The sequence below is a fragment of the Phyllopteryx taeniolatus genome, chromosome 10, assembly GCF_024500385.1.
Source record: "Phyllopteryx taeniolatus isolate TA_2022b chromosome 10, UOR_Ptae_1.2, whole genome shotgun sequence".
In the NCBI taxonomy this organism is placed as follows: Eukaryota; Metazoa; Chordata; class Actinopteri; order Syngnathiformes; family Syngnathidae; genus Phyllopteryx; species Phyllopteryx taeniolatus.
In genome coordinates, this window is record NC_084511.1 from 6,616,585 (window position 1) to 6,628,801 (window position 12,217).

At 45.3% G+C, this 12,217-nt stretch overlaps 1 protein-coding gene across 3 annotated transcripts in view; it reads left to right on the forward strand.

Moving 5' to 3' along the window:
* Nucleotides 1-12,217, forward strand: part of klhl4 (kelch-like family member 4) — a 55,321-nt gene that overhangs the window by 38,329 nt on the left and 4,775 nt on the right. For all 3 annotated transcript variants that reach the window (XM_061787411.1, XM_061787408.1, XM_061787410.1), the window contains exons 5-8: nt 1,287-1,499; nt 2,301-2,487; nt 2,561-2,785; nt 10,745-10,907. In XM_061787411.1, coding sequence (XP_061643395.1) covers nt 1,287-1,499; nt 2,301-2,487; nt 2,561-2,785; nt 10,745-10,907 — 788 coding nt within the window. The remainder of the gene's footprint in view (nt 1-1,286; nt 1,500-2,300; nt 2,488-2,560; nt 2,786-10,744; nt 10,908-12,217) is intronic.

Genomic DNA, 12,217 nt, shown 5'->3' on the forward strand with positions numbered 1-12,217 from the left:
ATTAAAAGCTCAAAAATTAATTATTTTGTTGACACCTTTATCCAGATCCTTGCTAGAATGTAATATGTATCTTTTTTTTTTGCAATCCTTTTCGCATAATCCTGCTATTGACTACAGGCTGTACAGTTTATCCAAAAGACTGATATGGAAAAAGGTCATTACAACAAGAAAGTGGCAGTACAGTATACATTATGTTCACACAGTGATGTATACAACCAGCTAAATGGGAAAACAGCACAACCTCCAACACTGGTGGATGTACTGCAATAGAAATTAAATCTTATTCCACAATTACTCTTTTGCAGGGTTTTAATCGATGTGTATTCTCTTCCGCTGCTCTTGTTTTAGTCACCAGTGAGTTTCAAGATCCTTTCAAGATCGTTATGAAACAAACGCTGTTCAGCTCTCAATCTTCTTGTCAGCCTGGTAATTACAATTTAGTGGTTCGAAAGCAACGTCAAAGAGTCCCTCCATCAAGTGTAACCACAGCTGATCAATGCACATCCCTCTTTTCATTAAGGCTTGTCGTATTTAGCTCTCAAATCCTGCTGCGGTAATGGATCTGAGCGACACACTGTAATCTGGACGTTAATGATCAATAGTGGGCTTGTTTGAGATAATTGTTGAGTATCCACTAAAGCAGCATAATACTGAAATCTTTGTACACAAAGAAAACATGTTAAATTCACCTGGCTGGCCTCACTAGTGGTGATAAGATGATAGCCAACAGGGGCGTGTACAGGGGTGTTTTATATCACATCATCTCTAATGGAAGTGCCCTGAGATAGTGTCCTTGAAAAGGTTGCTGTGCAGTGTTGTAACATGGCCAGTAAAAAGAAGATCAATCTTTCGGGGGGTAATAGTGAAGAGCTTCCACACCAAAAAAGGCAGCGGTGTGATGATAATGCAGGGCCTTTCCGTTGCTCGTTAAAAAGGCTTGTAAAAGCCTTAATGGTGTCATGTATGATCAGCTGCAAAAATGCTTTGTCAGCTGATGAAGATGTTCGGGGGAGATGTTTTCTGCCAGGTCTGCGTTGCAGCCGCCATCATTTTATTTAATAAGATCAGTGACAGTTATATCTACAGAATTTGAAGCACCGGAGCATAAGTCATTGCTGTTATCGGCTATGAGGAAGACTGTAGAAGGCTTAACACTCCTCTCTGTGCGTTCATGCCATTGCTCTCCTTGCTGCAACAATAAAAATAGACACACAGTTCCATGCATCAAGTGTTGTTCTGGTGTAATGACTGATGATTATCTATCCCCTTGGTGTCTCCTCCACCAGGGAAACTTTCTGGAGGTCATTCAGAACCAGGAGTTTCTTCTGCTACCCACGGCCGAGATAGTTAAGCTTCTGTCCAGCGATGACATCAACGTGCCAGACGAGGAGATCATCTTCCAGGCCCTGATGATGTGGGTGAGGTACGACGTTCAGCAACGACAACAGGACCTCGGAGTGCTTCTCTCTTATATTCGCCTGCCTCTTCTTCCTCCACAGGTGACACATAATGTTGCTGCCATATGAGAATATATTCTTTTTTTTCATTTCTTAGACTAAGAGTGTTCATTCATGAAAACCCAAGACAAGACACAGTTACATAATGTACCAATGATCCAATACATTAGACTCATAAATGTAACCTAATGTTCATATTGAAAAATAAGAAATCAAAATATTAGAAACATGATGCAAACTGCAACAATAAATATAGAAATATGTCATATTAATAGTTTTCTACGGGCACTCCGGTTTCCTCCCACATCCCAAAAACATGATTTAATTGAAGACTCTAAATTGCCCGTAGGTGTGACTGTGAGTGCGAATGGTTGTTTGTTTGTATGTGCCCTGCGATTGGCTGGCAACCAGTTCAGGGTGTGCCCCGCCTCCTGCCCGATGATAGCTGGGATAGGCTCCAGCACGCCCGCGACCCTAGTGAGGAGAAGCGGCGTATGTCATATTAATAGGGTATTTCTTTTCCATTTTTGTTCAAAAGATATGGTTCAATTAAACAATCAAATAAAGTAAATGATTGCAATACTGTTCAGTGATAATAAATAGTCCTGATGGTAAATAACAATCAACTTTAATAAAAAATAAATAAATAATAATCCCCCAGAACATTCTAATTTTAAAAAAGGCTACAATTTTATACATCAAGAATTTTTACTTGTAGACTGTGGTGAGTACAAAGGTGAGGGTTGAGATTTACTGCATGTATGTGAAGTAGATATGAATATTTAGTTGTCAAGTCTCATGAAACGTATGTGTCTTCATGTTTTTTATTTCTTGAACTAACAGCTTATTGCTGACTTGGAAAACAACAAGATGTTCTCTGATGATCTGGAATGCCAAAAACTGTTGATGGAGGCCATGAAGTACCATCTTCTGCCTGAGCGCCGTCCCATGTTCCAGAGCCCGAGAACCAAGCCCAGAAAGTCCACAGTGGGGGCACTTTACGCTGTAGGTGGGATGGATGCTACCAAAGGTATGATCCATTGGCACCAGATATCCAGGCATAGCAAAGCAATTGATTGATGAGATGGGATGTGTGCCTTTAGGTTCAACCACCATTGAGAAGTATGACCTGCGGACCAACACCTGGGTCCCGCTTGGAGTTATGAACGGACGCCGGCTGCAATTTGGCGTGGCCGTGATAGATAACAAGTTGTATGTGGTCGGTGGGAGAGATGGGCTTAAGACCTCCAACATGGTGGAGTGTTATAATCCAGTTAACAAATTGTGGTCCACCATGCCCCCTATGTCAACACACCGACATGGACTTGGTAAGTGGTGTTGAGGTCAGATGTCAAGATACAGTGCTGTCAGTCAGTCTGTCTGTCTGTCTGTCGGATTGTTTACAGTATGCATCTCATCCATTCATCCCCCACTCTCTCTCACTCTCTCTCCCTCTGTTCTCTCTACCTACCTACCTCCCTAAAGATATATCTACCCACCTACTAGGGCTGCCACAAACCATTATTTTGCTAATCGACTAGTTACCGATTATTTTTGTGATTAGTCAACTAATTGGATCATATGTAATTTTCAGTTTATCACTCCAGCAAGCAGCTGCTCCTATATACTGCTAACCCTTAGTAGCCTCCAGCTAGTGTTCCGCCTCTCGCCCGCAGTTAGCTGGGATAGGCTCCAGCATACCCGCGACCCTAGTTAGGATAAGCGGTGTAGAAAATGGAAAATTGAACCAAAAACTATGCCATATGCATAGTTGCACCATGAATACTATGTACTCGTATAAATACAAAATATCCATCCATCCATCCATCCATCTTCTACCGCTTATCCGAGGTCGGGTCGCGGGGGCAGTAGCTTTAGCAGGGACGCCCAGACTTCCCTTTCCCCAGCCACTTCATCCATCTCTTCTGGGGGGATCCCGAGGCGTTCCCAGGCCAGCCGAGAGACGTAGTCTCTCCAGCGTGTCCTGGGTCGTCCCCGGGGTCTCTTCCCGGTGGGACGTGCCCGGAACACCTCACCGGGGAGGCGTCCGGGAGGCATCCGAATCAGATGCCCCAGCCACCTCATCTGGCTCCTCTCGATGTGAAGGAGCAACGGCTCTACTCTGAGATCCTCCTGGATAACCAAGCTTCTCACCCTATCTCTAAGGGAGAGCCCGGACACCCTGCGGAAGAAACTCATTTCGGCCGCTTGTATCCGGGTCACGACCCACAGCTCGTGACCATAGGTGAGGGTAGGAAAGTAGATCGACCGGTAAATCGAGAGCTTCGCCTTTCGGCTTAGCTCCCTCCTTCTTTACCACAACGGAATGATACAAAGTCCGCATCACCGCAGACGCTGCACCGATCCGCCTGTCGATCTCCCGTTCCATTCTTCCCTCACTCGTGAACAAGACCCCAAGATACTTGAACTCCTCCACTTGGGGCAGAATCTCATCCCCGACCTGGAGAGGGCACGCCACCGTTTTCCGACTGAGGACCATGGTCTCAGATTTGGAGGTGCTGATTCTCATCCCAGCCGCTTCACACTCGGCTGCGAACTGCTCCAATGAAAGTTGGAGGTCACGGCTTGATGAAGCCAACAGAACCACATCATCTGCAAAAAGCAGAGATGCAATACTGAGGCCACCAAACCGGACCCCCTCTACGCCTCGAAATTCTGTCCATAAAGGTTATGAACAGAATCGGTGACAAAGGGCAGCCTTAGCGCAGTCCAACCAGTCCAACTCCAGTCGTACAGGGACCGAACAGCCCGTATCAGGGGCTTCGGTACCCCATACTCCCAAAGCACCCCCCACAGGACCACCCGAGGGACACGGTCGAACGCCTTCTCCAAGTCCACAAAACACATGTAGACTGGTTGGGCGAACTCCCATGCACCCTCGAGGACCCTGCCAAGGGTGTAGAGCTGGTCCACTGTGGAACGGCCAGGACGAAAACCACACTGCTCCTCCTGAAAATGAGATTCAACTTCCCGACGGACCCTCCTCTCCAGCACCCCTGAATAGACCTTACCAGGGAGGCTGAGGAGTGTGATCCCCCTGTAGTTGGAACACACCCTCCGGTCCCCCTTCTTAAAAAGGGGGACCACCACCCCAGTCTGCCAATCCAGAGGCACTGTCCCCGATGTCCACGCGATGTTGCAGAGGCGTGTCAACCAGACATCCAGAGCCTTTAGGAACTCTGGGCGAATCTCATCCACCCCCGGGGCCCTGCCACCGAGGAGCTTTTTAACCACCTCGGTGACCTCAACCCCAGAGATAGGAGAGCCCGCCTCAGAGAACCCAGACTCTGCTCCCTCATGGGAAGGCGTGTCGGTGGAATTGAGGAGGTCTTCGAAGTATTCTCCCCTCCGGCTCACAACTTCCCGAGTCGAGGTCAGCAGCGCCCCATCCCCTCTATACACAGTGTTGACGGTGCACTGCTTTCCCCTCCTGAGACGTCGGATGGTGGACCAGAATTTCCTCGAAGCCGTCCGGAAGACTTTCTCCATGGCCTCACCGAACTCCTCCCATGCCCGAGTTTTTGCTTCAGCCACCACCAAAGCTGCATTCCGCTTGGCCAGCCGGTACCCATCAGCTGCCTCAGGAGTCCCACAGGCCAAAAAGGCCCGATAGGACTCCTTCTTCAGCTTGACGGCATCCCTCACCATTGGTGTCCACCAACGGGTTCGGGGATTGCTGCCACGACAGGCACCGACCACTTTACGGCCACAACTCCGGTCAGCCACCTCAGCAATGGAGGCGCGGAACATGGTCCACTCGGACTCGATGTTTCCCGCCTCCCCCGGAACATGAGCAAAGTTCTGTCGGAGGTGGGAGTTGAAACTCCTTCTGGGGGATTCCGCCAGACGTTCCCAGCAGACCCTCACAATACGTTTGGGCCTGCCACGTCGGACCGGCATCTTCCCCCACCATTGGAGCCAACTCACCACCAGGTTGTGATCAGTTGACAGCTCCGCCCCTCTCTTTACCCGAGTGTCCAAGACATGCGCCCGCAATTCCGATGACACGACCACAAAGTCGATCATCGAACTGCGACCTAGGGTGTCCTGGTGCCAAGTGCACGTGTGGACACCCTTATGCTTGAACATGGTGTTCGTTATGGACAATCCGTGACAAGCGCAGAAGTCCAATAACAGAACACCGCTCTGATCGGAGGGGCCGTTCCTCCCAATCATGCCCTTCCAGGTCTCACTGTCATTGCCCACGTGAGTCCCCCAGCAGAACGATGGAGTCCCCAGCGGGGGCACTCTCCAGCACCCCCTCCAAGGACTCCAAAAAGGGTGGGTACTCTGAACTGGTGTTTGGTGCATAGGCACAAACAACAGTCAGGACCCGTCCCCCCACCCGAAGGCAGAGGGAGGCTACCCTCTCGTCCACCGGGGTGAACCCCAACGTACAGGCGCCGAGCCGGGGAGCAATAAGTATACCCACACCTGCTCGGCGCCTCTCACCGTGGGCAACTCCAGAGTGGAAGAGAGTCCAACCCCTCTCGAGAGGACTGGTACCAGAGCCCAAGCTGTGCGTGGAGGTGAGTCCGACTTTATCTAGTCGGAACTTCTCGACCTCACACACCAGCTCGGGCTCCTTCCCTGCCAGAGAGGTGACATTCCACGTCCCTAGAGTCAGCTTCTGTAGCCGGGCATCGGATCGCCAAGGTCCCCACCTTCGGCTACCACCCAGCTCGCATTGCACCCGACCCCTATGGCCCCTCCCACAGGTGGTGAGCCCATGGGAAGGGGGACCCACGTTACCCTTTCGGGCTGTGCCCGGCCGGGCCCCATGGGTGCAGGCCCGGCCACCAGGCGCTCGCCTTCGAGCCCCACCTCCAGGCCTGGCTCCAGAGGGGGGCCCCGGTGACCCGCATCCGGGCAAGGGAAAACGTAATCCAATCATTTTTCAAATCATAGGGGTCTTTGGAGCTGTGCTTTGTCTGGTCCCTCACCTAGGACCTGTTTGCCATGGGTGACCCTACCAGGGGTGTGAAGCCCCAGACAACTTAGCTCCTAGGATCATTGGGACACACAAACCCCTCCACCACGATAAGGTGATGGCTCAAGTATACAAAATATCAACAAAAATAAATGCTTCTCAGGCATAAAATTTTTTTTTTAAATGTAGAACAGAGTGCAAATAGCTGATTAAAATGAGAAAAACAAGGCACTAGCTGTGCTAAAGAAAACTATAATAAATAAATAAATATTTTGGCTTTGCTTCACTTGTCTGTACAATTTAAAAGCAATTTATAGATCTACAAACCCGAATGTCGTAGGAACATTTCAATAAACTAGCCACAAAAATGAAAAGGAACATATTCTTTCAGCACGGCGCAGTATTAAAAGATAGTAGCATAACTTCATTTCCTATTCAAACATGACATCGCTGTTATCACGTTACATCTAACACATAACCTATCTGTGCTAAGGCTAATGAAATTGTCTTTAGCCTTAAGCTATAATGTCAACGTTCACAGCTCGGCTAGTCGTTTGTAAGCAAGTAGGCTCACAAACGTTGACGTCAATGTTAGCAGCTAACTAGCCAAATAGCTAACCAAGATAATTGTCCTTCTTTGTCACATATGGAATCAGCCACAACATGCTTTCTTTTTAGATGCTCGTGCATCACTGTCGTGCTGCCATGAAAGGCAAGTTGTCTTGCGTCGCATTCTTCTTTCGTATTTTTGGTGAAATGCTCCCAATGCTGCCTTTACTGTTGTAGCATCTCTCTGGATTCAGATTTGGTAATCAAAGACCAAACTCAGTGATTCCCAACCAGTATGCTGAGGCACATTAGTTTACTGTGAGAGATCATCAGGTGTGGCACGGGAAACTATCCAGTTTCACCTAATTGGTCGAAAAATTGGCAGAGTCGCCGACTGGTTAGCGCATCCGCCTCACAGTTCAGCGGTTTCAAATCTGGGCTTTGGCCTTCCTATGCAGAGTTTGCATGTTCTCCCCGTGCCTGCGTGGATTTTCTCCGGGTACTCCGGTTTCCTTCTACATTGCAAAAACATGCATGGTAGGTTAAGTGAAGATTCTGGTCTGTAGGTGTGGATTTGAGTGTGAATTGTTTGTCTGTATGTGCCAGTTGAGGCTGTAACCTGCCTCTCACCCAAAGTCAGCTGGGATAGGCTCCAGCACACCTGTGACCCTTGTGAGGATAAGCGGTAGAGATAATGGATGGCTGGATGGTCTGAAAATATTTTATTTAAATAAATTAAATTATTCAAATAATGTATTTTGTTCATCTATCTATGCCAGTAATGTACAGTGACAGGCAGAACAATTAAATGCACTTCCGCTTGATGGCAGTAGATCCCTATTTAACCTATTTGTATCAACTTTTTGTGACATTTTTGTTCGTGGTGTCCAAGGAGATTTTGTTTTAAATATATTTTCTCAATAAACAGTGGTATACATTCATCTAAATACATACTTTTATTTCATGTCTTGTTTTTGTTCAGCCAGGCAACAAAGTTTTACATCAATACAGGACATTTATAGGGCGCATGCTCCAAGTGGTAACAGCTGGCATGCTGTGAACCTGAAATTACACATTTCTTTTGAGATACACCTTTGATATTTTCCATTTCCCCCATCAAAGCACGGTGGGAAGTGCTGTCCCTGCTCTTCCTCAATCCTCCCTGCTCAACAAATCTCATATCACAAGCGTTTTGATTCAGAGTTGAAAGAGGTGTGGGAAACAGAACATCAAGATCTTGTCAAAGCTCTGTGGGGTCTAGGGTTTCAGCGAGCCCGAGCAATCGCACACTTTATACATCACCTGGGTTGTCTTTAATGTTTTCTTCAGCCCAAATATCTGCCTGCTCTGATTGTGCCGTGCTTATTTTGAGCTTAAATATATTTGCACAATGTGTTTATCACTTTGCCCCCACAGCCTGCTGTGAGCTTTACGGGTGAAGACAAGAAAAACAATTGATTTTGATTTCCAAAACCACACTAAAAGAAAGCTTCACCTCGAGAGTTGTTTCTCAGTGACAGTGTTGATTTAATTCAGACTTTTCTAAGTGCAACACTGTCCTATGGTTCCCACAATATAATTCAACTCCACCACTAAACTCTAATGTAGAAATCTGTTGTGTGCTGTCGTAAAACAAGCTTTCGTTTGTGATTTGGGACAAAAGAAAATCTAGGCTGTTTCATTGTCTTCCTGTTGTAAAAGATTTACTCAGTTGTAACTCACAATTTATGTGTTGTTCTGGCTTCCTTTTTGGTTTATGGTTGACTTTATGTGCTAAGCAAGCTTCATTGGTGAGAGAGGTGCTGCTACTGCAAAACATTTTATGATTCTATTTGTCGTAGTAGCAGTAATCGAATAAATTGAATAAATCATTTGTATTGTTTGTGGTAGAAGTAAAACTAGCATTGATATAAGTAATCATAGTGGCTTTAATTGTGATAGTAATAACAATCATACAAAAAGTAACAATAATGAGAATAGTAGTCGTAATAAGAACAACAGTATTCGCAGTGGCAAGTCCTTTCGGTATTATTTTTACCTTGTATGTGTGTGTGTGTCTCCTTCATTGTGAGCAAGCGTCAGGCAGGATTTATTTATTTTTATTTTTTCTATTCATGTAAAGCACTTTGTATGAGAATAAAGTTGGATACATTAATAGAAGTAGTAGAACTAGAAGTAGTAGTATTAGTATTAATAATAAAAACACTGAAAGTAGTAATAATAGTTGCAGTAGTAATAAAAGCAGTTGTAAAAACAATAAAAATGGCAGTAGTCGTACTAAATGGTTATAGTTGGTGTATTACATTATTATTCTAGTATTATTAGTGGGATGAATAGTTAAAGTAGTCACAGTAACAATACTAAAAAGGCATGACTAGTGATTGCAGTATTGTCATTACTACACTATTGGGATTAGTATTGATACTCTGTTAGACATTCCTGTAAATTCTACAGTTATTTACCAAATACCTTACAGTAAAATACCTACGTGATTTTACAGTAATTAACTACAGTTTCCAATACAACATTGGATTTTGGTTGACGTCACACAGAGCATATGGCATGCAGCAGAACTGTGACGCCGTGTGGCTCCCAACATGCATTGCGCCATAAAATGTTGAGCTGTTCCCGTGATAAAGTTGTTAATCCTTAATGTTCATAAACGATAAGGATTAACGATTGATCATGTTTGTTTATGTAACCCGTGGTTCGTTGAAAGTGTCTTCTTTAACTCTCGCATTACATTTATGTTGTACTTTGTTTTCATGAAACCCTGACTGTGGGTTGTGTGTGATAAAGTGACATCCCGGTCAGTTCTGCTGCATGTTAAGATAAGTGTTACTTGGCCTACTTTCTCTGCAAGCTTAAATGCTCCTGTTTACCTTGTGTAATTCATCAGCAGCCCAACAAATAGAAATGTTGATTTGCCACTGCGTTATTCATTCATTCATCTTCTGTACTGCTTATTCTCACTAGGGTTGTGGGCATCCTGGACCCTATCCAAGCTGTCTTTGGGTGAAAGGCGGGGTACACCCTGAATGGGTTGGCAGCCATTCTCAGGGCACATATAAACAAACAACCATTCACTCTCACATTCACACCTACAGGCAATTTAGAGTCTTAGATTAACCTACCACGCATGTTTTTAGCAAAAATCACGCAGACACGGGGAGAACATGCAAACGCCACACAGGCGAGGCCGGATTTGAACCTGGGTCCTGAGAACAGTGAGGCAGGCGTGCTAACCAGTCGCCGACTGTGCCGCCCGACACTGCAGTAATTTACTGTAATTCAAGTTTACAACACTGTTACCTATGGAATGACAGAGTACTAGAAATAGCTATAGTAACTTAGTACTAGTATTAATAGCTGTGATGATAGCAGTCACTCCTATATGACTTAAATAATGTTACAAATGTGCCTCTGCACTTCCCCGAGTAACTATTACAAAATTAATATCATAATTATTATAGTCCATGCTGAGATTTGTTTGAGATGAGTTTGAGTTTCTTTAGCCTTAGAAAATAAAATATAAACTGCATGTAATTTGAAATGTATTGTGGGTTTAGTGTGACTTTTAATATATACTTGGCATTAATCAAGTACCAAACACAATGTGTATAAGCAATGATAAATCTATGCACTAAATAACAAGTTTGCATTCCTTAAGTAGTTGACCTTTGCCATAGAATTGAAGTCTAAATTGCAAGTATGAGGTACTTGCATGTTATCCTGCACCTTTCTCAGTTGATTAACCACAGCATCTGTCTTGGCTCAATGTGTGCAGGTACTGCTGTGCTGGAGGGCCCCATGTATGCTGTAGGCGGTCATGACGGTTGGAGCTATCTGAACACAGTTGAGCGCTGGGACCCGCAGGCCCGACAGTGGAACTATGTGGCCAGTATGTCGACACCACGGAGCACCATGGGAGTCACTACGCTCAACGGGAAGTAAGTTGCTTGGCCTTTTGCGACCTCGCCGGCTGCCAGCGCATGGCAGAATGCTGACTCATGCAATATACAGTATAGGTAAAAACTTCCTGACCATCTGCTGCTTTGTTTCGAGCCTTGGGACGAAATTGATGGAAAATATGAGGGGGGGGAAAAAACAAACTGACAGCCGATAGAAAAAAAAAAAGAAAAGACAACCAAACCGATACCACACTGTGTGGACTGGAGCACTACTCATAAATTATTACTGGTCCAGCTTGAAAAGTTACTTGGTTTCAAGAGTTGTATGAAATATTTTGTCCTTACAAAAATATAATCAAAATAATCTCAGTAAGATGCAAACAATACAATACATTAATTGGCATATTGTTATATTGAAAGCTAAGTAAGTAAGTAAGTAAGTATAGGGGCTTTTTGAAATATCTTGGTGCTGAAATCTGAACGAGAATGCTGCTGCTTGGCTGTACCTACAATGCAGTGTTGTAGTGAATGGTGAGTTATTTCTGAATCTAGGTCAAAGTAGACAACAAGGAACCTGTTTCCCAAACCTCCACTGTCTTGTCTACTGTGAGTTTCCCACTCTTAAGGCAACTCGTGATGATTCAGGCAGGAAACGCACTCAACGAATGCTGTTTCTCAGCCCTGGGACAGCTGATGTGAATGGTTCCTGCCACTTTCTCTTGATATCAGCGGCGGGTCGTGCACTTGGGCTTTTAATGGGGACTACTCGACTTAATCCACCTCTTAATATCTCCACTATCAAGTCACAAGTCATAACAACAAACAATTGTGCCATGTAGATCATCTGGAGAAGTTCAGAATCAATCTACTGTATATCTAACATCCATCCATCCATCCATCCATTTTCTGAGCCGCTTCTCCTCTCTAGGGTCGCGGGCGTGCTGGAGCAAACAACCATTCGCACTCACAGTCATGCCTATGGGCAATTTAGAGTCTCCAATTAATGCATGTTTTTGGGATGTGGGAGGAAACCGGAGTGCCCGGAGAAAACCCACGCAGGCACAGGGAGAACATGCAAACTCCACACAGGCGGGGCCGGGGATTGATCCCGGGTCCTCAGAACTGTGAGGCTGACGCGCTAACCAGTCGACCACCGTGCCGCCGTATATCTAACAATGAAACAAAATAAATAAATAAATAAAATAAACTACGTCATACTAGAGATGCTGATTGTTAAATGTATTCATGTTTGCAGATACAGTAGACATGTTTTGCTTGTGGAACTTGGCTTGCTTTGACCAACTAGTCAGAAGACAGAAAGAGGCTGATGGTAATTTGGGCAAGCCAGT